Source organism: Beta vulgaris, chromosome 8 (assembly GCF_026745355.1).
Source record: "Beta vulgaris subsp. vulgaris cultivar EL10 chromosome 8, EL10.2, whole genome shotgun sequence".
In the NCBI taxonomy this organism is placed as follows: domain Eukaryota; kingdom Viridiplantae; phylum Streptophyta; class Magnoliopsida; order Caryophyllales; family Amaranthaceae; genus Beta; species Beta vulgaris.
In genome coordinates this window covers 45042702-45066337 of record NC_079209.1, presented here as the reverse complement: position 1 = coordinate 45066337, position 23636 = coordinate 45042702, and the positions used below count along the sequence as shown (strand labels likewise).

Below are 23636 nucleotides of genomic sequence, written 5' to 3'. Positions count from 1 at the left end.
TCAACACTGGCCCAAATACCTATGTCCAATATACTTTTAACAACCATATTCAATAAAAATCATGAAAAACACCAACTCCAATGTAAAAGTTACCACAAATATCCTATTAGTTGGAACCCCTTTCAACTCCTTGGTTACGGACCGTACAATATGGGAATTACTCCATCCCGCTGCAACCTCTCCAACTTCTTCCAAAACACGTTTGTCCTCACCTTTCGCTACATTCTCATCTTTCACTGACCAAACTTTTATTCTAGGAAACATACCCCAATTCACGGGACGACGGTTTAGCTTATCCAAGTAAGTATCTACACATATACATTTTCTAGGTGTTAGTTTAGTAGTAAAGATACAGTTTGTAGGTGTTAGTCTAATACCTAATCTACAGCAACAACAAAATATGTAAGTTAAGTTAAGATGTGAATATGTAAGAAATTTAACTAACCGTAAGGAAATATTTACATCCACCACAGCCCTTTGCAAATCCATCCCTATAAAACTTCTCCGTAAAGTTACGACCGTGCTCCACAAGCTTCTCCAAAACAAGTGGACACTAGTCATATTTAGCTACATCCATCGCAATCGTGCTGCAACTAATAATTTACTCTCAAGCCATCGACAAGTTGTGGGGCATAGAAAATCACCTAACAAAATCATCAGAAATGTAGTCTTGAACTCAAATTCTTCTTCAACACAAACGAACTCCTCAACATACTCAACTACCTTATGAAAGGTGAGAACCATATCTTTTTGCCTATCTGACATGTAAGTGATGTCAGCAGTGGTCCCTCTCTAACCCATGTCATTGCTTGTGCAACACTCTGAATGTCCTTAACTAGTAGCTCTGAAAACCAGGCACGAGTTTCTCTATTTTCCACTTCTGCAATGGCCCAAGCCACTGGAAACAGATTGTTGTTTCCATCCTTGGCAACTGGAGTTAGACAGGTTCATGGATACGGGCCTCTAAGGTGGTAACCATCCAACCCTATGATGGGCCTGCAGTCTGCCATGAAGCCTTCTCTACAAGGATGCAAGCAGATGTAAAGTCTCTGAAAGTAAAAGGTTTCATTTTCCACCCCTGCCACCTTCACCATTACTATGGAACCAGGATTGTGTTGCTTGATTGCGTCAACATATTCCTAAACTTTCCCATATTGTTCACTTGCATCACCATAAATCATCATCATTTCTATTTGCCTAGCATAATAACACTTGTTGACTTGTAGTATTCAAGCTGCACACTAGTCACCCTCCTTGCTCTTTTTATAAACTCATCCAACTTCCAAGATGGTGTGTCCCTCCACTCATCTAAGAACCTCTCAACTAGGTACTATGAGGTTACTTTATTGCTCTCATGTTGCCTACCACAGTTATGCTCCAACCTAAGGCTCTTTATTTGAAATGTAGCCTTACGCTTCACTTTCTTGCAATGAACCTTGAAAGTGGACTTCTTCCCTTCACATGTGTAGTTAACTCTTTTATTGTTCTTCCACTTACAGTCACACATGTTAACACGGTACACACTTACTCTCTTGTTGTTGTTATGCAGAAAGTAGTAGCTGTAGCCTACATCAATGGCATGGTACCTTAGTGCCTTCTTAAAACAGTTACTGGAACAAAAATAAGTCCCAAAGTCAAGTTGATTTTTCCCTTGAAATCAACTGTAGGGTTAAAGACAGAGTAGTGTGACCCCAGATCATCATCAACTCCACCCAAGCTAGCCACCTCATCATCATCATCATCATCAATCAACTCCTCTTCATCTAACAATTAGATATTTAAATCATCCTTCTTAACTTACTGATAGGCAAACAAGCTCCTTGTCATCCTCAATTATACCATCAATACCACCTAATTGAGCTCCTTGTCACCCTCTCAATTATACCTTCATCAACATTTTCAGCAAATACGTCATCATCATTGTCATCCTCAAAGTCTCCATCACTTACACCTCATCACTATCATCCTACTCGGAATCGCCAACCCCTAATTCAACCTCACTTGAATCTTCACCCTCACCCACTGACTCACCCTTGCCTAATGGTTGACCTGCACCCATTGGTTGACCTATACCCTCTGGCTCACCTTCATCTTCCAAGCCTTGTGGATAATATTTTTTCCTTCTATCAGACTTAGAGTTTACCTTAGATCTAGAATTAGGCTGTTTTTTGTTTTGACCTGGAAAGAGGTAAAGGTTGGGTCCCTTTCGTTTGCTCCTTGCTCACTGGTTTTATAGCTGTGGTTTTTTAGGTCTAGGGTTAGCAACACGAGGTGTTCGGACTACATTTACATCTTTTTGTGGACCCCCTTTTTATTGTGGAGGTCCTATTGACTTGCATTTATGTCCACTGTTATTACTCTCGCGCTCATCTCCATTACTCTCGCCCTCATCAGCATTATCATTTAAACTCTCCCCTTCTTCACAATGAGTCACATACAAATAGTATGCTCCATGTGACTTAGGAGCATTAAGAAACTCAGGGATGTCACTATCATCCTTTATCTCATTTTTTTCCCATTAAACATTGTATAACCCCTCCTCCTAGATCAAATCTTTCCAACATCTTTGAATTTTAATCCATTCCTATTCCAATCCACAAATTCAAAATAAAAAACTTCGTCTACTCTACTGTGCAAACTAATTCCATCATAATTTTCAGGCCCAGGTTCATAAGTTATTTTTTTCCTCTACGAATTTGTCAAAAATCTTCCACCATAATACAAATATATGTTCACAAGTGCCATTAACTTATACCATGGATAATAAATGTTTACTCTACTATTAAACCTCAAGCAAAATAAACAAACATAAACCTAAGAATCTACCACTAATCTTTTAATTTTAAATTGCAAATACCAAAATCAAAAATAAATAAAAAAACTTACCTATGCCTTTAAACAACTTCAAACTTGTCCTTTTTATCTCTAACTTTCAACTTTTGATCGAGGACCACCATCTTTACCCATTGAAAAAGGACAACGAAACACGTAAGCAAAAGGAAGTAGACGAAAAATACAAGAAAGTCAGAGACTTTTTTTTATCAAAAAAAACTTACTTGTTAACCCTAATCCACCATAGAGTCGTCTGCCAGTTACTTACCTTTCAAATCAATTCGCTTGCAATGTCTGCAAGTAGATTTTAATTCAATTTTTTCATTCAATGATAATACAATGAAGAGAAGAAGAGGGAAAATAAAGGAATTTGGAGGAAATTTGGGGATGAAATTTTTTTTTGGAGTTTTTTTAGATTAAATGATCACGTGACTACTACGTGACATAGTCAATGCCGGAGTTTGTGGCAATTCCGAGAATCCGGCAAAATGTCCTCATTCACAAAAAAAAAAAATATAAAGTACTTTTTCACAACAATTTTTTTTATAGAGTATTGTTTCAAAAAAAAACTTTGTTTATAAGATACTTTCTAACAAAAAAAATCCTAGTAAATATTAATTTGTTTTAGGATTGTGTATTTAATAACTTTTCTTTAAAAAGTCAAAGGTAAGGTGTTTAGGATGTAATTAGCAAATTTCACTAGAAAAGAAGGTTGTAACCCTAACTCCATATTCTAAATCCGTAGAAATTCGCGCGGTTACAAGGAAATTGCATCTCTCTCTACAGATTACAGGTTCATAATTCATTAATTCCAGTTTTGTTTTCCATCTTCAGTTTAGTATTTCCTGCTCAATTCAAGTAACTTTTCGAGGAAAGAAATTGAAGAATTTCTTCGACAATTCCATAAAATTAAAGGTTTATTTAGGACTAATTTTACAATTGTGAGTTTTAAGATTTCAATTTTGCAGTTCACCATTAAATATTTGAGTAAGAAAGAATTCAACAAAATCCAGATTTTGGGGGTTCAGTGGGTTGGATACAGCACTGGAATATGGTGCTGGTATTAGCAATAGGGGATTTACATATCCCACATAGATCACCTGATCTCCCTGCCAAGTTCAAGTCCATGCTTGTTCCTGGCAAGATTCAACACATCATCTGCACTGGTAATCTCTGTTCCAAAGTATGCTTCTTTCTCTCTCCTCTGACTTTTTTTTAAGTCTTGCTTCCTAGCTCATCATTTTTGTACTTCTCTTTGTGAGATGGGTTTTTGAGATTATTTCAGTTTGTTTGATTTTTCTGGCTAATGATCATGGAGTTGTTTTTGTTTGTGTTTGTATATGATCTGGGCTACAATGTCTGGAATTACAAAATTAAACAAAAGAAAAAAAGTGCCCAAAATTACTTTTTATGAATTAAAGTATGATACAATGATACATTGATAAGATGGTTATCCCGAGAACGAATTTGGTGGCTCTATATTTAAGTAAATTTTGCCCAAAATTACGAAGATTTGCTTCGAAGAGAAAGGGTGATTTTTGTGGGTAGATAATTTTTCCAAAGATGTTGTGCTACCAAATTGGAACCATGGGGTGCAAAAGCTGGCTTGCTTCTTTGTTGTGAATGCATATAAATCTAAAAATTTAACTTCATGAAACTAGTGAAAAAATATCTCTATACACATGTTGGCCTCATAGGTCTTCCTTCTCAGCTAAGGAAAATATGAACGGTTAAAAAGGACCTCATGGGAGAAGGAAATGTTGGCTTAAAATTAAAATCGTTGGCTGCAAAGTCTGATACTTAAGCATGTACTTAATACTTATGTTTGGCACTACTACTTGGTCCAAGTAACATATAGCCATCTTGTTGCCAATGGGAGTGAAGCAATCACATTCTTAGGATTCCCAATGATGCATTTGTTTGTATTTATCAAAGCAATCTTTTTCGTTTACTTGGTTAGAGTTTCGGAAAGTAAGGGGAGGGGAGGGCTCTAGCCACAGGAACTCTCATATGTTGTTATGCGAACAAAAACTTAGAACTCTCTTGGTCCATGTAAATCTGACTTTTAGAGCCATGCACGAATTCTTTCCGTATCCAGTTAGGAAACATTGCTGAAGGTTGTGTAGTGGTACTTAAACTCATTATTATTCATTGCGATTAAAGCATACCAAATTTTCAGCACATGAAATGTAGCCTGTGTTGTAAGGCTATGTCTCGTTCAACTTATTTTTGCTTATTTCAGATCTAATCAGATTAGAAAAAATAAGTTCAGATCAGTTCAGATCATGCTTATATTTAAAAATCATTATTACTATTAAATATCTTTCATTGCATATTAGTAAAAATTATATTAATTGAATATTAATAAAGTACTCATTGAGACGAATCAAACAAGACCCCACATGACTATATTTTTTCTTATATATTGAGAAAAATCTAAAAGATAAGATCTTATAAATCAGATCAGATCAGAAAAAATAAGTTCAGATCAGAAAATTTCAGGTGAACTAAACATAGCCTAATTCCACAATGAGAAGTATCATAAGAGTCTACTCAGTAAAGCGGGACCTTTTGTCAGCACGAGGGTCAGTGGGAGTTCGGAGTGGGCATGCCATGTCCCCTTTATAGTAGAGTACCTTAGAGCTGGGAGTTTAATCCACTAGGATTTATGGACCATATTTGTATACATTGCATGGGTGATATTGAAGGATTATATCTTTGTATGAGGGAAAAGTGTGTGAAGGAAAACTTAAGAGATAGATTGAAGTACTTTGTACGGTTAAGAAGTGGAAGTCGGAAGGCCATTTATGTATTTGGCGTTTTAGGTTAGGAGAATGTAAGATTCTTGAGTTAAGAAAAAAACATCTTTCTCAAGAATGGGACGAAATACTTGGTTTTAAAGGAAAGGAGTATGTATGAAAGATCAAAGTTAAATATGTAAGGAGTTAAGGTTGTTTTGAGAAAAACATATTATCGGTGCTATGATCTCGTCTTTTTGGTATGTATGTTCCTACAAAGGAGACGAATGGCCACTCTACGCTGTGAGATTTTGATCATTATCCTATATTTTACTCAATACATCGTTTGGTTTAGAGGCCTTCAGAAGAAGATTTTATAAATGTGGATATAAATTAGCATCATGTTGAAAGATTGTGTAATTCATCTAATTTTGGCGATACAATACTAGGATTAGTCTCGTTAGAGTATTTCAAGAATTCAAGTTATGTCATTATGTGATATCGAGTAAGAGTATGATCTTGTCTCTTGTCTCCTCGCGATATAATGTTTTAATGGTTAAAAATCTTCCTCATGTCAATTTTTTAGTGTGAGGGAAGGGAAATGAGAGCCGGTATGATCAAAAGTTTGAGTGCATCGCTCTTGTGCATATCATAAAATGTGTCAGGATAGTAGAATACTAACATCTCTAGATATAACATCCCAAAAATTCAAACCAAGAATTAATTTAGAAAGTCACAATATTTCTTTGAAACTCATTCCTCCCAAAAGTTAAATACTACTTATAACAACCATGAAACAACTGTCTCAAGACCTTCAACTTTAAAATGGAAAAGATAAATAGATAATAACCACTAGTTTTGTCCACATGACCTTATTGCAACTAGATTCGTAGATTCTATTACTAAACAACTACTTCTTTTTTGAGGGGTACTAAACAACTACTTAGTTTTTTCTACTTTTTCATCTTCATAGTTGCCACTTGCATTAGGGCTTGGGAGAGATGTTGCTCAATAACCCCCCCCCCCCCCCGGGTGATTAGATGATGTTTCCCACGAGCATAGTTATATTGTCATTCGTTTACAATATCAATAAGTGCATCATCGTCCACAAATCCAAGAGTGAGGAACCTTCCTCCTTTGTTCATATATTACTTTTGTCAGGCTTATTGTTGACCAGTGCATTATTATATTTTCTTCTGACCTTTTTAAGTCAAACATCATCAGTAAATGTGGATAATAGAATGTGTGCCTCCCTTTCACGGGTATGATAAACATGCCTCCAAGAGATCATTCCATAGGGTCTATCTCTTTGGTTCTCTTCTTTGTTGGCTGCCCCTATTCGGAAATTTTCTCTTACAAAGGTTTTTGGGTGCTCTTGTATAAGTAGAATGTTTTTACAAAAACAAGATAAGTACATAAGTAGAGTGCAATGAAATTTAGTTCTAGAAGACCTCTCTATTAAACCATGCCCCATACTCCCCACCTCAAAGTTCTTGCTTGCTATCCCACATTTCTTTGTTATTTCCAGTTTCCTCATAAGATCCAGTTTCTTGAAGTTTGAACTGTAAGGTGATAATTGATGGCTTCTTTTTGGGACTTTATGTTTAAAAGATGCCTAGAAAACTTGTTTTCTTGTGATAAACTACGTTTTTGAGATGTATGTCTCCCCATTTGGTTGTACTCCCTCTCTCCTGTAATAATTGTCATCTATTCTATTTGATCAATTCATAAATAATTTTCCTTATAATTTAATAATCCCAACCACGCAACACATGTGATGTGGTCTCTTCCACTAATTATCTCTCGCTATATCCAATGTGATGTGGGCCTCCCTGTTAGTTTTTCTCTTACACCTTTTTTTTCTTACTTATACACGATCTACCCGAAAATTCTACAACACCCTACTATTTACACCTAATATACATGTCCAAGCCTAACATCATGATTAATTGAGGATGGAGGGAATACTGTTTGTTGGATGATACAATGGAAGAGGTGTCGCTATGGACTGGAGTAAAGGAGGGTAATAAAGGATCATCTTGATGATGGGGTTTGGCCTACAGCTTCTAAAGGCCTAACTCTAATTGTTGGAGGGGATTGAATTTTTGAAACATGATGTCTAAGTATATTTCCTTGTGTACCAGTTGAGTATGTTACAATTAGGTATGTTATTCAATGTTGATTGATGGCATGTGCAAGTGCTTCCTTAATATTTTCTTTTTTGTTGATTTAAGTAATTAGATGCATCTATTCCTTTCTAAAGAAGATTGTTAGCACAAGAATATAACGAAGGAATATAATGGCATAAGAATGTTACACACTTCAAAACTTTAGTAGATACGCTTGCTTCTTTCTAATCAGAAGAAGTCAGATTTTAGGTTTTAGCTTTTCTATGATGATAATGGTGCTATCACCAGTACCATTATGGTCAGAGAGTCATAAACACCTTTTGATAAGAATCCTTCTATACACGTATGTCCTTCTAGGTGTCCTACTGCTGTATATTTGTCAATATCGTACAAACTGTTTGCTGAGATCTACTGCGCACTTTGGTTGTTCAAGCACTGTAGAGTAGAAGGCCAATGAATAACTTGCATTAACTTTGAAAAAAAAAAGAACCTTCATGATGCTTTTATAGAAAAATTCTTTGGTTGGTCTCGCAATTGCATCTGATGGATATTATGTCACATGTCTTGGCCATTATGGCATGAATAGACAAACTAAATAAAAAAATTCACTTCGTCAATGTGATGCCTGATTCTTATACCACCCCTGTTTCGCAATACATGAAACCTAGGAAAGTGCACATGAACTAAAAGGAGAGAAAGACTGCAAGTTCCTTTTCATTGCGCATGTGATTAAGAATAAATTACTGCACTTGGGGGTATATGGGTGGGGTCGATGAGGGAACAAGTGCCTTTTTGCTTACAACGGTTTACCAAACAAAGGAATGTTGCAAATATTATCGAACATCTCATAAAGAAATTTGTTGCATGTATTGTGAAACGGAGGTAGTATTTTACTTGGAAAATATACTTTTTAGCATATCTTATTATCTCGTGAAGGATTTAGAGGTGCTAGACATTTGTACAACAAGAAGAATTCAGCAATACCAAAGCCTGAAATCCAATGAGCTGAAATTAGATGTCTTTGTAATAAGATAAATTCTCCATTTATATGAATTTGAATAGAATCAATATGTATCAATGGATTGTAAAAGCTAAAGCAGTAACTTCAGAGTTTATAACAGATGTCATGATATTGTATGTGATTTTATAGCACATGTTACAATACGGCTCTGTATAAATTGCAAGTTGAATTTATTTTTTACAAAGTAGCTTTTATGTAATGGAATTGTTACAATTACTTCCATGCTTCCTGTGCTCGTGTATTAGCTACCGAAATGTATCTGGAAGGTATCAGGGCAAGTCTACATTTGCCTTCTCAACAAACTTCTGGCCACATAAAAATATGGCAATCTGAGTAGCTCACCGTAGTAACAATTATGTTAGAGGATGTAGCTCCATTTCGCATCAGAGTCTCTAACCCATCGTTATTATTGAGTTTATCCCCAAGCACTATCGCAATAGAAGTTTTGACTTCTTGTAGACCTCAGACTTCCAAATGACGTAGTATTTTAGATGCTGGGCCTCTTCTTGATGTTCATCTAAACTCTAAAAGGATTCAGGTTAAGAAAAGCATAGAAATTATAATTTGTGTGGCTTATAACTGGTTTTCCCTTTTCTTTCCCCCTTTTCCCTTTTTGATAGCACCTTCCACGGCAGTATATGGTAGATTAAATTGCTAAATGAATAATTTGTTGTGACTGTTCCTCTAATCCTTAGGCGGGGCTCTCCTTTAGCTATCATCACCTATCCTTTTCATTCACTTTGAATCATGTAAAATAAAATTATTGAAGGGAAGAATACTTGTAATTTATTCAGCTGCTTGAGTGCCACTTCAATGGAATTCCCTGTACTCTTATTCTAGTCGCACTATCTCTCTTTATCTGCTGGGGAAAGGGAGAAATGGACAGAGAAAGCACTAGCTGAGAAGCTTATAAGATTTTAGTTCTACAATCCGTTGTAGTTTCTCTCTGTTCCGGCCTGCACAAGGACGAATTCTAAATTTGGACGAATTCTTAATTTGTTATTAACCATAATCAACTGATGACTATCTTGATTTTGATTGTATCACTCAGTGTGAATATGTATGTGGAATCTGTGATGTTTCCTTTTGTATTGCACACAAATACTGCAAATACTTTTCTTGCTAGTGAAGTTTAGAAAGTTAGGCTCTGTTCTTCTGTAATTAATATAAATAAGTTACTGCAAAAAGAAGAAAAAAATTAGAGGGGAAAAATAAGTTTCAGTTAAGCTAACTTCAGAGAAAATAAGTTTAGTTGAGTAAAAATAAGTTCAATCATGAAGTTTAGCAAAAAGAAGTTAGGAGAACAAAGAGTTGGCAACATAATACTATTTTTCGATTCCTGGATGTACCTATGACTCACTCATATAAGGATGTTGTCTGCAGGAAGTACATGACTACCTAAAAACAATCTGTCCAGATCTCCATGTTGCTCGAGGAGAATATGATGAAGACACGCGCTATCCTGAGATGAAAACCCTAACCATTGGTCAATTCAAACTTGGACTTTGTCATGGTCACCAGGTTGGAGATCTGTTTAAGTTTGTTGGCCCTGGGTCAGTTTCTGTGATATAAAACAGCAAAAAATGGTACCATTTTCATGTATATTCTTTTACAAGAGGACTATTTATTGATGCGGGACAGGCCCCGCAAAAATGAATATGTGGCTAGTGACGAATGACGATAGGAAAGTTCTAAAAAGATTAGTTGTTGTAATTGTTGAATGACAAATTAAAGTGTCCATAGCTATGGAGGAATGCAGAAGTAATTATTGTTGAGACAGTAAATTTTCACATAAAAGTATAAAACACAGTGTTACGAAGGTAATATGTACAACTGTGGTCAGTGCATTTGGGCAAAATGGTGTTTGCTAGCAACATATTTTTCGGGGGGGATATAAGGGGTTTTGGTAGATGTACGGTATACTTTACGTGGAATTGTTGTTCCTTTTCAATGTTGTCATCATTTAAGTTAGTATAAGTAATGGTTTAATAAGTTCTTATGTGGCTTTTAGTATACTAATGGGTACTTGATATAGTAGTTGATGAATTGAAATGCCACTTTCTTTTTTGGATTCCTTGGAGTGTGTTTGCCTGGTTTCTCTTACCTTGATGCATAACAGACACTGATGCATGCCATTCAGACTAGAGATTTATACACACTGATGTCCATTGTGATTAACTTACTCCCTTATGGGGATTACTGAAGGTACTTGCACACGTAAATATGATTTTGCTTTTCCTTTGTTCGTGCCCCTTCTGTCACCTTTTTGTCAGACTTCTTAAAATAAATGCATGATTGAATTTACGTGTATATTGTCCTTCTCCTTAGTGTGCAATAATTATTAATATCTTGCAGGTTATTCCGTGGGGGGACTTGGACTCTCTAGCCATGCTTCAGAGACAGTTAGATGTAGACATCCTCGTGACTGGGCACACACATCAATTTACAGCATACAAGCATGAGGGCGGTGTTGTCATAAACCCAGGATCTGCCACAGGTGCATACAGCAGCATCACCTATGACGTCAATCCAAGCTTTGTTCTCATGGATATTGACGGGCTTCGTGTGGTTGTCTACGTGTATGAGCTGATTGACGGTGAAGTCAAGGTGGATAAGATTGATTTTAAGAAGACAACTGCTCCCCACTCTCCTCACTGATGTAAAACTACTTCGCAGATGTGCCTTTTTCCCCTGAATCTGAGACAGAGCGACGGTGAATCTTACACTTTTCGTTGTCTCGATATAGTTGTCTTGAACTGGTTATGATTTATGAAAGCTTTTAGTAGATCGACTTAGGTTTGTAACTTGGGTTTGTCAATTGTGAGTTTATAACCTGGCTTTGTGCTTGCTTACTTAGTTTTGACTTTGAGTTCTTCAAATTCTTCTTGTCTGGTTTATATGCAGCATCTGCACTGTAGTGACATTTTACGCTGTTTAAGTAGTGCTACGTTGCGATGGTCCATTTTTCTTAGTCGTGGATTGTAGAAGAGCACTTGTGCATCCTGTTGCATGGCAGCATGGAGCATCGTATACGTGGGCATGTGATGTGTAACAGATTTGCTGGTTAAAAGAAAATGAATGTAAATTTTGTGCAAAATGAGATAAATGCATATACTCAAATCTATTTCACAACAAGCTCAACAAATGTTTTGTATTTTTGGATTCAATTTCTCTCTTCTATGATATGGGTCCACTTACCAAAAGAGCTTTGCGTGATTGGTATTTGCTACTTGCTATTGTCTTCCATAAGGGAGCCCCAGGTTGGATCTTGGATGTAACAATTTCATGTGATGTGTAGCAGATTTGTTAGTTTAAAAAAACGAATGTAAATTCTGTGCAAAACAAGATAAATGCATATACTCAATCTATTTCACAAGTAGTCAACATGTTTTTTTTTTTTTTTTTTTTGATTTACTTTCTGTCTTCTATGATATAAGGCGGCCCCAGGTTGATCATGGGTGTAACAATTTCATGTGATGTGCAACAGATTTTCTAGCTAAAGAAAATGAATGTAAATTTTGTGCAAAACAAGATAAATGCATATACTCAATCTATTTCACAACGAGCTCAATACGATTTGTATTTGCTATTGTCTTCCATGAGGCGGCCCCAGGTTGGATCTTGGGTGTACAATTTCAGTGTTGGTGTTCGGGGGTGCGGAGTTGTGCTTTAGCTGGGCTAGGGGATTTTTTTGGCAATAAGGGTTGAGGATAAAAAGTTAAAATAATATCAAAATATAGTCAAATGGGGTCTTATTAGATTCGCCTTAATGCGAGGATTTCAAATATCAAATTTTTATAATTTTTACTTATAGTCAATAAGAAATATTAACCTTTCAAGAATCATCTCGACAAATGTGAAAAAACAAATGTTGTAACTAAAAAAACTAAAGGTAGTATTAGTATAGATTTAATTTAAAATTTACGCTTTATTAAATTCTTCCATGAAAGTAGTTAATAAACTTGTTGTAGTTAATTCTATAAGTAGATAAATGTCCTTTGTTATCCTTTACAACTAGTTATTAGGCCCGGGCTATGCCCCGGGTAAGAAAATTTTCATTTATTAACATTATACTTTGATATGATAGCACTAAATACAACTTGGTCTAGTGGTTAAAACTTTAGTACATGAACTTGAGGTCACGGGATCAAAACATATACTATGCAATTTCTAATTTTTTTTATTGTACATGGATTACATGAACTAAAACTTCCTAGTGAGAGCACCACGTGGCACCGTTCCTGATTTACGCACGCCTTTTAATATATTAGTATAGATTTCAACACTTTTATTGAGCACTTATATTGCAATTAGCCACTCTAAATACTAACCACTAAAAGCTACTAGCTGACAGCTAGCGAAAAATGAAAAAATCCCCTTTTATAAGCTATATTTATGCTTCACATGATCTCTTTTTCAAAGGTATGGTATAAATGAAGATAAAAAAAAAAGTATTCTCTCAAAAAAAAAAAAAAAACAAATTAGTCTAAAGAACGAAAGTAAAAGGAAGGAATAAGCAAAAGTTCTTCATGCATTTCAATGTCCTTAGGATATGGATCCGTCAAATAAACAATAATCTTTAGGTTATGGAGAGGGTTGACATGACCTCTACTTAATAGAAACGTACTTTAGGACTCAAATTTTTGCCAATCGTAAAAAAAAAATTCATAATTATATTGTTATCCTCAAATGTACAAGTGTACAACGATCTAATTAGTTTTAGTTCAGCCTCGCCGGAAAAAAATAATGTACAATGAAATTTTCCTATATTACTCTCCCCCTTTTCTTCGCTGATAAATCCTCGTCTTAGCCCCTTATCAATTCTCACAAGAAAGCTCTCTTGACCACATGAGACACCTAAGATTTTATCACCAAAAAAGACCATTTTACTAGGCTATCACGAATCGCCTTGTTTATCCTCAGCCTTGACATCTTCGCTCTTTACCCCCTCTTCAACTACATCAGTAGCCCCTTCGTGTTCACTTTCAGTGATAGCCCCGTTTTCTATGGTAGACGAACTCCCATTTGTTGATATGCTTTGGATATCTAAACTTTGCGTTCGCCTAGGAATTTCTCTTGATGACGATACTGATAGCAAACGGGTTAACCCATCGAATGAACTCTTGGCATCCATAATGATGCCAGTACCACCAGGGTAACAACGACCAAAGCAAGTTGCGCAATGGGGAAATGCGACCTGATCAGGAATACAAGTTTGCACAATTTAGTCAAAATGACATCTGTAGGGAATCAGTAAAATATTTCACCTCCATAGTTTCCAAAAGAAAAGGAAAAAAACTCACCTCCATGAATGCACGGCAAAGAGAGAAGAAAAGTGTGGACTCATTCTCTCTGAGCATCCGTGCCTCGTTATATCTCAACAAAGAGTTATGAACAGCTCTGAGTCCCTTCACTAATTCTTGAGCAAGAATATGCTTCAAGCTTATAGGGGCGCACGGACGTAGCTCATTCATTGCTGCTGACACACCTACAAGCATTAAAAATTGGTAGAAAAACAGACATTAGAAATCAATCAGGAATCTGATCAGACATTAGCAGAACAACAGTTGTACATAATTCAGGAAGCAGGAACTTCCTGCAGGCTAAGAAGTGAGTATTGAGGTGCTTTATTTACTCATACCAGGTTATACTAAAGAAGCGATACATGATATTGGGAAAAGTAAATTTTACATTTGTTCTACACATGCCAAACCGAAAACATCTATGTCTCACATGTTGATGCATCAGCCTAACACCAGATAAAACATGTTTAACATTAGCTGCTCCTAAGTCCTAAGTTTGTGTTGTGCTTGTACAAGGTCAGCAACAACCACCACCAAAGAAGATGCTTTGTCTCACATGCAATAAACCGATTATTTATATATATATATTACTTCTTGCATATAAGATACAAAAAAACATACCATTTATGAATACAGCTAAGGGTGGATGCTCCATCAAATATGAAGGCGGAGTCACATCCTCCTGACTTTCTTCACCGGCAGTACTGCCTGAAAACCCAACTGCTGGCAAAGGCACCCAGCGATGCGAATCTAATACAAGCTGGCATTTACTAAGAGTTAGAAGCAACTAAAAAGAGCTCTACTAGGAATAATGAAAGAAGAACTCAAGAGTCAAGACTCCATGATAAGCATTTTAAAATTTAAAGTGAATGTTGGGTGCAGGCCATATCACGATGCAGACTTGAAAACACATGGCAGATTCGGAGTTGAGTGATGATGAAGCTATAAGCATCGGCTAGATAGGGACTGCATGTTAGTGCAACAGGGGTGGCAAAGTGAAGCAGGAGCTAGAGGAAGTAGGGGTAGATCGCCTAAATAAGGACTGCTAAACCCTATTGGATGGTTTCCTATTGTTGGCAATTCGATTTCAGATCGTCTTAAAGGCAATCAAATTTTTCCTACTTGGTATCGCATCCTCTAAATGAAGAGGACATGGGGGATTGATTATAGATGGCCACACCAACAGGGTGAGAATTTAACACTCTAGTAAACTTGGTAGCATTCTTGAGAGGGATTTGTAATACCAAGGTTAGAAGGATTGGAGGAACTAGGCAACCATGTAAGGGCTTGTGTGATTTATCTAAAGACACCTACTGAGGCTTGCGGTGTTTGTCTTGAGTTCAAGACAGAGTTCTTGAGTTGGCTATGTCTAGCGAGAAAACGTTGTGATCTTTGAAAGCTTGTGCGTTCCCAAGAGAGTATTGGCTCAGGAAGCTAGACAGTGGTCCCAAGACTTTTGAGAGGCATGTACTACACAATCACAGAGATGTGTGTAGGGATGTAAATGATGTAAACCCAGTAGTCATCACACTTATATATAGCACAGTGGAGTTGGTGGTTCTTTTTCCCCTAGTTATTTGAGGGGTTTTCCAAACAGACAATACGTGGTTGCATATTATTTTTAAGTTAGGCCATATTCCGTACCTCAGACTATTGATTGCACCACCTCTCCTTTTTGCTCTCGCATGACTAACAATAAATGCTTAGCAATACAATTATATATATCTCCTGATGAAGCAACTCTACTTATTAATCCCTTCATCTCAAATTAGTTGTCACACTGTGCCAATCTCATAATTACATTCAAAAAAGATGATAGAATTTACAAGTTGTTAATTCTCTTCCGTATCCCAGCATATATAACTTATGGGCATAATACGAAAATCAAATCATTAACCTTTACTTTTTTAGGTTTACTGCCAATCTTCTCCGTAAATTTTAAGATAGCACATGTGACAGCTAATTATGAACTAAGGGAATTAAAATTCATTTTGCCTTCCCTTATCCTCAACATGTGTGTCAGAATAGAATCTGTAGAATACAGCACTGTAAACAATAAATCGAAGTCCACATGTATCATTTCAGATATCAACAGTCCTAAAATTTAGGCATTACCTGAAAATTCTGAACAGCAGTAGTAATATTCTTCACAAATAAGTTGTGAACAGCCCTGGCAAGAGAGCATAAACATTCAGTTGGCGAGTATTTCAGACTATGGTAGTACCAAATTATAGCACGTAACTAATTCTTACTCTTCAAATAGCGATGGAAGGAGACCCCGGAAATCCAGTCCAACCCAACCAAGACCCATCGAACAGTACTGTCAAAAGGCAAAAAAAATCGAGCATAAGCTTCAAACAGTGAAAGCACTCAGTAATTATGCATTCCAAAAAATTGAAGAGGGATCAAATGCAGCTAGTTGACTTTTAAAACCATCATTAATACATTGATGTCCTAGTGCTTCTGCAACTATTATAATAGCATAGATGGATTTATGTCTTTGCTATTTGTTGTACTTATTTGGCTACTCGCCCTGCTAAACCTAGGTCTTCATGAAGTCTTCGTATCAGCGTAGCATACAGTGAAAGCCTTTTGACTGTCTTTTGTGTGCTTTTGCCTTTTTGGATAAGTTCATAAGACTATAAGCAAAAAAATTTGATCATCACAAAAGTAAGAAAAATTCCTGTACTCCAGATAAAATGAGACCTACTAAACACGATGGATGCTATGTAGGGATTTGGGTAATAATCAAGGAAGCAAACATCACGTATCTTAACCCCTTAGCCTCCCCACCCAATTTAAGTTAAAGACTGGAATGCAATAAGTCTATTGGATGTTTCATCAACAATAAGCTTTAAGAAGGACCATACTTGATCATGCAAGGTAAAAGTTAGAAATATCTTCTTAATGACTTTGCTACATAAAGTCTCGAAATATCTTCTGTCTATCATTTGCAATCAGATGTTTCACTTTCAATCAAATGAGATCCCATAAACTTGAACAACAAAAAAAGTTGGAAAAGCAAAACTAAACACATATAGGTCCTCTGAGGGCCCCAACACTCTTGTACTTTCCCCATCTCGCGTGCAAGCGGAGGTAAAGGTTAGTTTGAGAGTTCAATGATTTAGATAATAGAATCAAACTTCTTAACAAAAATATGGATGTTATAGGAGAGAGTAGCAGGTTCAGGTCCAACGCACATGATCTATCAATTATAGGAGCAGAAAGTAGCAATACATGATTACATGCATCTGAGCTTTACCCAAGCCCCCTGATTACAAGTCATTGTCACATGGTGTACATATAGCCACAAATTTCTAGAAAACAGACATTTTATTTGCATCATTTTGCAATATAAAAGCACAAGTGTAATCACACAAAGGCTTATGATAACTGATTAAAAAAACTTTCATGACTTTGAAGTAGTAGTTTGCAGTTAGCAGAAGAGGAAAAGTACATGCAAGTTTTCGATCCTGTCATTGCATGATAAAACCAAGACCAAAAGAATCACTTACCATGCATTGATCAAGAATGTTAGACAAAGATCCCCCTTCAGTTATCTTGGGAAGCATGACCTTGAGCATTCTAAGGTGAGATGTGATTTGATGCATAGCCCAACTAAAGAGGAGCCCTCCATCATAGTTTTCTTCGCTTCCAGACGTGTCATCAGCAAATATTGCTCGGTATTGGTTTACAACATCAAATAAATGCATCCTGTGACAGTTAACCATTCCCTTCAAGTATTCATACGGATTTCTTTGGTCCAAATCATCAAGGATTCCAGTGAGCCATGCCTCTCTACATCTCAAAAACTGTATAAAACAAAGTCATAAATCAACAACGACAAGCACAAAAACAAAAGCACCTAAATGGAGCAACACAAGAAAGTGAATAGTACTAATCATTAATCATGAAACAGCTTTCTACCAAAGATGCATGCTCTTAAAAGCAAATCTAACCTGCAACCGCATTTCATACTCACTAAAGACACCAATTCGACGTAAATATCCAATGATACGAAGACATTCCGGCAACTGCAATGTAAAACATAACAAATTAAGATCGCCCTAGTTTCCAAACAATTATTCAAATGCCATAAAGGAGAATGAAAGCACTTTAAATCATACTTAGAAAAAGCATCCTCTATTCAAGAAAATCAATAAGCACATTATTAGTACCTGAATATTTGATCTGAGCTTCTGGAGAAGCTGTGAAAGCAGAGACTGTGTCGTCTGCTTAACCTCTGCAGACAGGGCTTGAATAACAGGGATCCTTAAGGGTAAAAAAAACATCATATAGGACATCAGTAAGATTCTGTTAACAAGCTCAACTGTGACAATGAGGAGACATGCTCGCACAGAACGAAGATTAGGAACACGATTCTCACTTTGGGTGCATGGTGCATAGTTTACTAACAAAAGCTTCCAAGTCAAGAGCTTCATCATAATTTCCATTCCTCACACATCTGGACATTAAAAAGGCAATGTACAGCTATTAGCAACAACCGAACCCATGAACAGAGATCAGAAGCAAAGAAAGCATCTAGAATATACACTAACCACTTCAAAACAACATACGCAGGATACATAAAAAAGAACTGCAAATTTCTCATAACAGCGATAGTTACAAACAACCCACAAGCACATTCTTAGTCAAAAGAGAATTTTACGCACAAACGTATTAAAGCAGTAAAGCGTTATGAAACTTGTGTATAGATAATCCTCTAACTTATTGCCATTGCGCATTTGCGCCAATAAATCCAATATCTTGTTCACTTGTCATAACATATCAAACCAAGAAATACTGACCAAATATAACCACTATTCTATTTTGAATCTAAATAGAGGGATCCCTTAAATTCAAACAATTTTCTAGTCTTGTACAGCAATAGTTCCTATTATGAGCATTCACAGTAAAGAACAACTAACTAGAATCTGTGATGTTCTCTACAACGGTATTCTCTGTTAGACAATCATCCATTTCTGTTTTTGCCCTGGTTCCACATATCTAACAAAAACTAAGTATGCATAATGCACTATGCAATTTGAGTGCCCTCAAGGATCAAACCACAGTTATAACTTTATAGTCACATACGTGTCCATAAGCTGAGGAATTTCAAGCAAGTCAAGCAAAGTACTATGATTTGCAAGCAATGTTTGGTTCATCTTCCTCTTCTCCAAAATCTGTTCAGCCGACTCAATGAACTCAGAGCAACCAGATGTCAACTTAGGGACTTCAGCAATCTGCAACAAGAATTACAGCATATATTCAATTACAACTCAAATTCCCTAAATCAATGAGCTCAGTGCAACCAAACACTCCCTCTGATTCTTCTCAAAAGGCACATTAAATTTTCAAAAATTTACTTTGACCACCGGTAACTCTTATAATATATTAGATGAATATTAAAAATAATATGATTCGGTTGATTTTTACTATTTACTTTCATGATATTAAGTTTTTATATAAATTTTATCAATATGGATTAAAAGTTATTAGCGGTCAAAGTTCATCCCCAAATATAATCTCAGCTTTATAAATAGAAGTATAAGGAGTATCAACTTAGCCATTAGTAATTGCTTATAACTCCAAACATAAATTAATATGCAATTCATATAAGTCGACATGAATGTCACACTAGTTTCACGAGAAATTACGGCTAAAAGAGTACAGACTGTACTTAGTGAGGAGAAACATATACTGACGAATAAACCAAAAATCGTAAACTCTGGCGGGGAAATTTAGAAAGAAGGGACAAGATGCACTCCTATTATATCTCATGCCTTTGGCTTTATGGTAGACTAAAACAAAGAACTGAGTAAATAAAGGTTGCATAGTAGAACTCATTGATACATCAAAACTCAAAAGTCCAAATAGGCAAATATCATGACTTCATATGCAATTATTAAGAAGATACATTTAAAAGTAGCATGGCCAACAACAAGTTATAGGAATATAGGTGTATTATCGAAATGATGTTTTTGGTTTAAATATACTACCTCTACTTTTTTTTATTTCCTACATTGTTGTGCACGGTTTTAGGCATTATTTGACCCTTAATGTCTCTTATTTCGTTTAAGTCAAAATTATAAAAATTTGATATTATCAATCCGTGCGTCGAGACGAATCTAACAAGACCACACATGACTATGTTTTCACTTATAAAATAACCAAAATAAACAGTCAAAGTTAGTGGCTTTATTCCTAAAGCAACAATGTAGCAAATAAAAGAATGCGGAGGGAGTACTACTTTATTCATTAATGTACTACTTTTTCTATTCGATATACTACATTTTTCGATGATCGAAACAAAAATTGTTTCGAACGGTTCTCAATTGGGCAAAGCTCACCAAAGTGCCCAGTAACTGAGTTGCTGACTAAAGACATTTACATGATATCTTTCCTACAAGGTTTTCCAAATTCAAAACAATTCTATGAATTTTTTGTTCAAATCATAAAAGAAAAGTAGTATGTGTGTATATCTAATAAATATAATAGTACATTTGGTCAATAAAGTTAAACTACCTAGAGATGAGCAGAAAAACTGGGTACCCGGTTCCAAACCCGGAACCAGTTGGACCCCGTGGGTCCAAAACTAGAACTGGTCCTGTTGGGATCGGGTTTGGGTCCAAATCAGAGGACCCGGTTGCAAGTGGTTCCAATTATGGGTAGTAAAATTTTGGACCCGGTACCCACTGGGTAGTAAATCTAGGAATTTGACGAAACCAAGTCTCGGACTAAGTACCTATTGTTTTTTTATGTATGATGAATAATTTAGTCTTAAAACTTATTAGCTCGTCAATAGAAGTTTGGCCGACATTATACCAAGGGAGACTAATACATATATGATATGGTTCTTATTTTAGTCTATTAAGTTAACTATAAAACAATTTAGCTTTTGAATGCCATTGGGTATCGGATACCCAATACTGAAATCGGTTCCTATCGATTCCAAGACCAATTCTAAAAAGTCACCTCCAAGCAAAATCGACATTATATAACACTTCCAGGTAACCGGGTACCCGATGTTGGAGCTGGTTCCAAGACCAATTCCAGAAAATGAGGACATGGTCCAACCAATTTCAATTCCGATTCCAAATTTTAGGAACCGGTTATGCCTGGGTCCGATTCCAATTCCCGGAATTTTGACTAGGTACCGGTTGTGCTCACCCCTAATACTACCTCCGTTTCACAAGACATACAATATTTGTTCTTTCACGTACTCCAACACACTTCTTTGGACATTAATATATCTAATTGCGTATAAGTAAAAATTATAAAAAGTTGATATTTGAAATTCTCACATTTGAGACGAACTTAAAAGATTCCACTTGACTATGTTTTTTCTTACATTATGGTGAGAGAAAGATTTGTCAAATTTGGTTGAAGAATAGTATTCAAATGAAAAATGTTGCATATATTGTAAAACGAAGGTAGTATTGGAATAAAAAACATCACTATTATAATGTACCTATAATCAGGGCACATGTTGGATTCTTAAATACTAGTTTATTTCCATAAATTTACTGCTTTTTGTAATAAATATACTATTACTTTTGCTGAATACACAACAAAAAATTATTCTAAGAAAAAAAGTTCATAACGGTTCTGATTTAGGCATTTCTGTTTCCTACCATGCTGCCACCCTGCCAAGAGAGCAATCCTATGGACATCAAAACAAAGCTTTGCCGAATTGAGAATTGTTCTATACAATTTTTGTTTAGATCGTCAAGAAAAGTAGCATATGTAGTACAACTAGGAAGTAAATTCATGTAATAAAGTAGTATATTGAGACCAGAAACATCACTATGATAGTAAATTTATAATCAGGTCATAAGTTGAGTTTTTTATATACTACATTCTGACATACATATACTTTTATTGATTTTATTTTGCTGAATATACCACCAAAAATTGTTTAGGACAAGAAATGTTCTAGACAAAGAATGTTCAAAACCGTTCTAATTTAGGCATTTCTCCATCAAAGTATAGCTGCACATTAAAAATACTACTCCATATTTGTTTTCACTACAAATTACAAACAGCGTTCATACTTCATACCTAGATCAGATCCTAGAACTGAATTGATCTTAAACAACATCATTCAAAATTGAAATGAAGCATCAGGAAGAGAAATTACCAAGGATTCAAGATGATTATCAATGGAGGAAACTTCTTCTCTGATGGAAACCAAAGCATCAGCAGCAGATATAAAAGAACGGTAATTAGCCACCGCAACTTCCTGCATCTGCCGACGAATCCTCTCCGCATCGACTCGAAGAAGCTCCGGTTCCTGCGAAAAGGCAGGAGAGGGAAAATGTGCGAAAGATCAGACCGGGAAAAAAATGGAGAAAAATGGATGAAAAAGAAGAGACAGAATTTATTGATGAGGAAAAATACCTTGTGAAGGCGATCGAGAGTGAAAGAGAGGAGCTCGGAGACATAAGGTTGCTGTGAGACAGAAGCGAGAGGGATGAGACCTGCAATTCCTTCGCCATTGTTGTTGTCTTCTAAGTATGAAGATAAGGAATCCATGGATTCTCTCCCCGACCGGTGGGGGTAGGGAGCAAGATCGTGAAGAGTGTAGGAAGAGAAGCTGATAGAGACAAGAAGAGTTTCAGATCCAAATAAAATAGATTTTCACTTGTAAAACGAAAATTTGGTAGTAATACTCAAATTCGGTTGTAATCTATACTAATATATTAAAAGGCGTGCGTAAACAAGGAACGGTGCCACGTGGCGCTCTCCCTAGGAAGTTTTAATGGATGTACAATAAAAAAATAGAAATTGCATAGTATAGGTTTTGATCCCATGATCTCAAGTTCATGTACTAAAGTTTTAACCATTAGACCAAGTTGTATTTAGTGTTATCATATCAAAGTACAATATTAATAAATGAAATTTTTTCTTACTCGGGGCATAGCCGGGGCCCAATAACTAGTATTCTATGTAAATAGTGAACGGATAAAATGGCGCCCTATTTTGTCGTCTATGATTAGATACTTTACTGCAGTTCTGCAGTGATATGATGTATCATCGGGTGAGTTATTCACCCGGCACTATATATATACCGTACTTCGCGGGAGAAAAGATAGAACACAACAATAAGAGCATATTCTCCAATCTTGCTTAAAACCTCTCTATAATATAACACGTTATTAGCACGAATTCGCTCTACTATCAAAAGGTAGTTCTTCTCGATTGCTACTAATTTTTTTTCAAAAAAAAAATATGGATCACCAGTGTAATGAGATCAATACTATTCTAAACAATGTATTTCTTTGTAGTATATATTTTATCATATAATGTAATTGTGTACCTTGTACCACAAATCCGGCACGAGGAGTTCGTAGTACACCCCAACGCCATAATACTCACGTTAATAGCCATGTCGGTGAACGCCGACAAACCACCGTCCCTAACCTCAATGATAACCCTCCTCTTGAACCACTAACTGAAATCCGGCAAACTCCTAATAATAATAATAAAGGAGTAGGGACGATGAGGGTCCTTCCATCAGCAACAAGCGACAGCAAATTAATTAATTGGCGGTATCGGCTCGGCCGCCGCCAAGCAAGTCGCGCCACCTTCATGGAGGGCAGAGACCTTGCAT

At 36.1% G+C, this 23636-nt stretch overlaps 2 protein-coding genes across 4 annotated transcripts; one reads left to right on the top strand and one right to left on the bottom strand.

Moving 5' to 3' along the window:
- The first annotated feature begins 3469 nt into the window (after nucleotides 1-3469).
- Nucleotides 3470-11817, top strand: LOC104883942 (vacuolar protein sorting-associated protein 29). Of its 3 annotated transcripts, none has more exons than XM_010668516.3 (4): nucleotides 3470-3625; nucleotides 3801-4015; nucleotides 10104-10241; nucleotides 11076-11817. In XM_010668516.3, the coding sequence occupies exons 2-4, from the start codon at nucleotides 3884-3886 to the stop codon at nucleotides 11376-11378; spliced, it is 573 nt and encodes a 190-aa protein (XP_010666818.1). In that variant the 5' UTR covers nucleotides 3470-3625; nucleotides 3801-3883; the 3' UTR covers nucleotides 11379-11817. The 3 variants fall into 3 exon arrangements, with proteins under 3 accessions (XP_010666818.1, XP_010666819.1, XP_048490303.1); XM_010668517.4 differs by having other exon boundaries at nucleotides 3502-3625; nucleotides 3846-4015; XM_048634346.2 differs by having other exon boundaries at nucleotides 3506-4015.
- A 1558-nt stretch (nucleotides 11818-13375) lies between these two features.
- LOC104883941 (conserved oligomeric Golgi complex subunit 8) lies at nucleotides 13376-22667 on the bottom strand. The gene is made up of 12 exons (XM_010668515.4): nucleotides 22424-22667; nucleotides 22164-22316; nucleotides 19118-19266; nucleotides 18411-18488; nucleotides 18202-18295; nucleotides 17983-18057; nucleotides 17539-17835; nucleotides 16276-16343; nucleotides 16139-16193; nucleotides 14645-14783; nucleotides 14024-14208; nucleotides 13376-13917 (listed from the first exon to the last, which is right to left on the bottom strand). Exons 1-12 carry the CDS (start codon nucleotides 22556-22558, stop codon nucleotides 13618-13620), a joined length of 1728 nt encoding a protein of 575 aa, XP_010666817.2. The 5' UTR covers nucleotides 22559-22667; the 3' UTR covers nucleotides 13376-13617.
- Nucleotides 22668-23636: the final 969 nt, after the last annotated feature.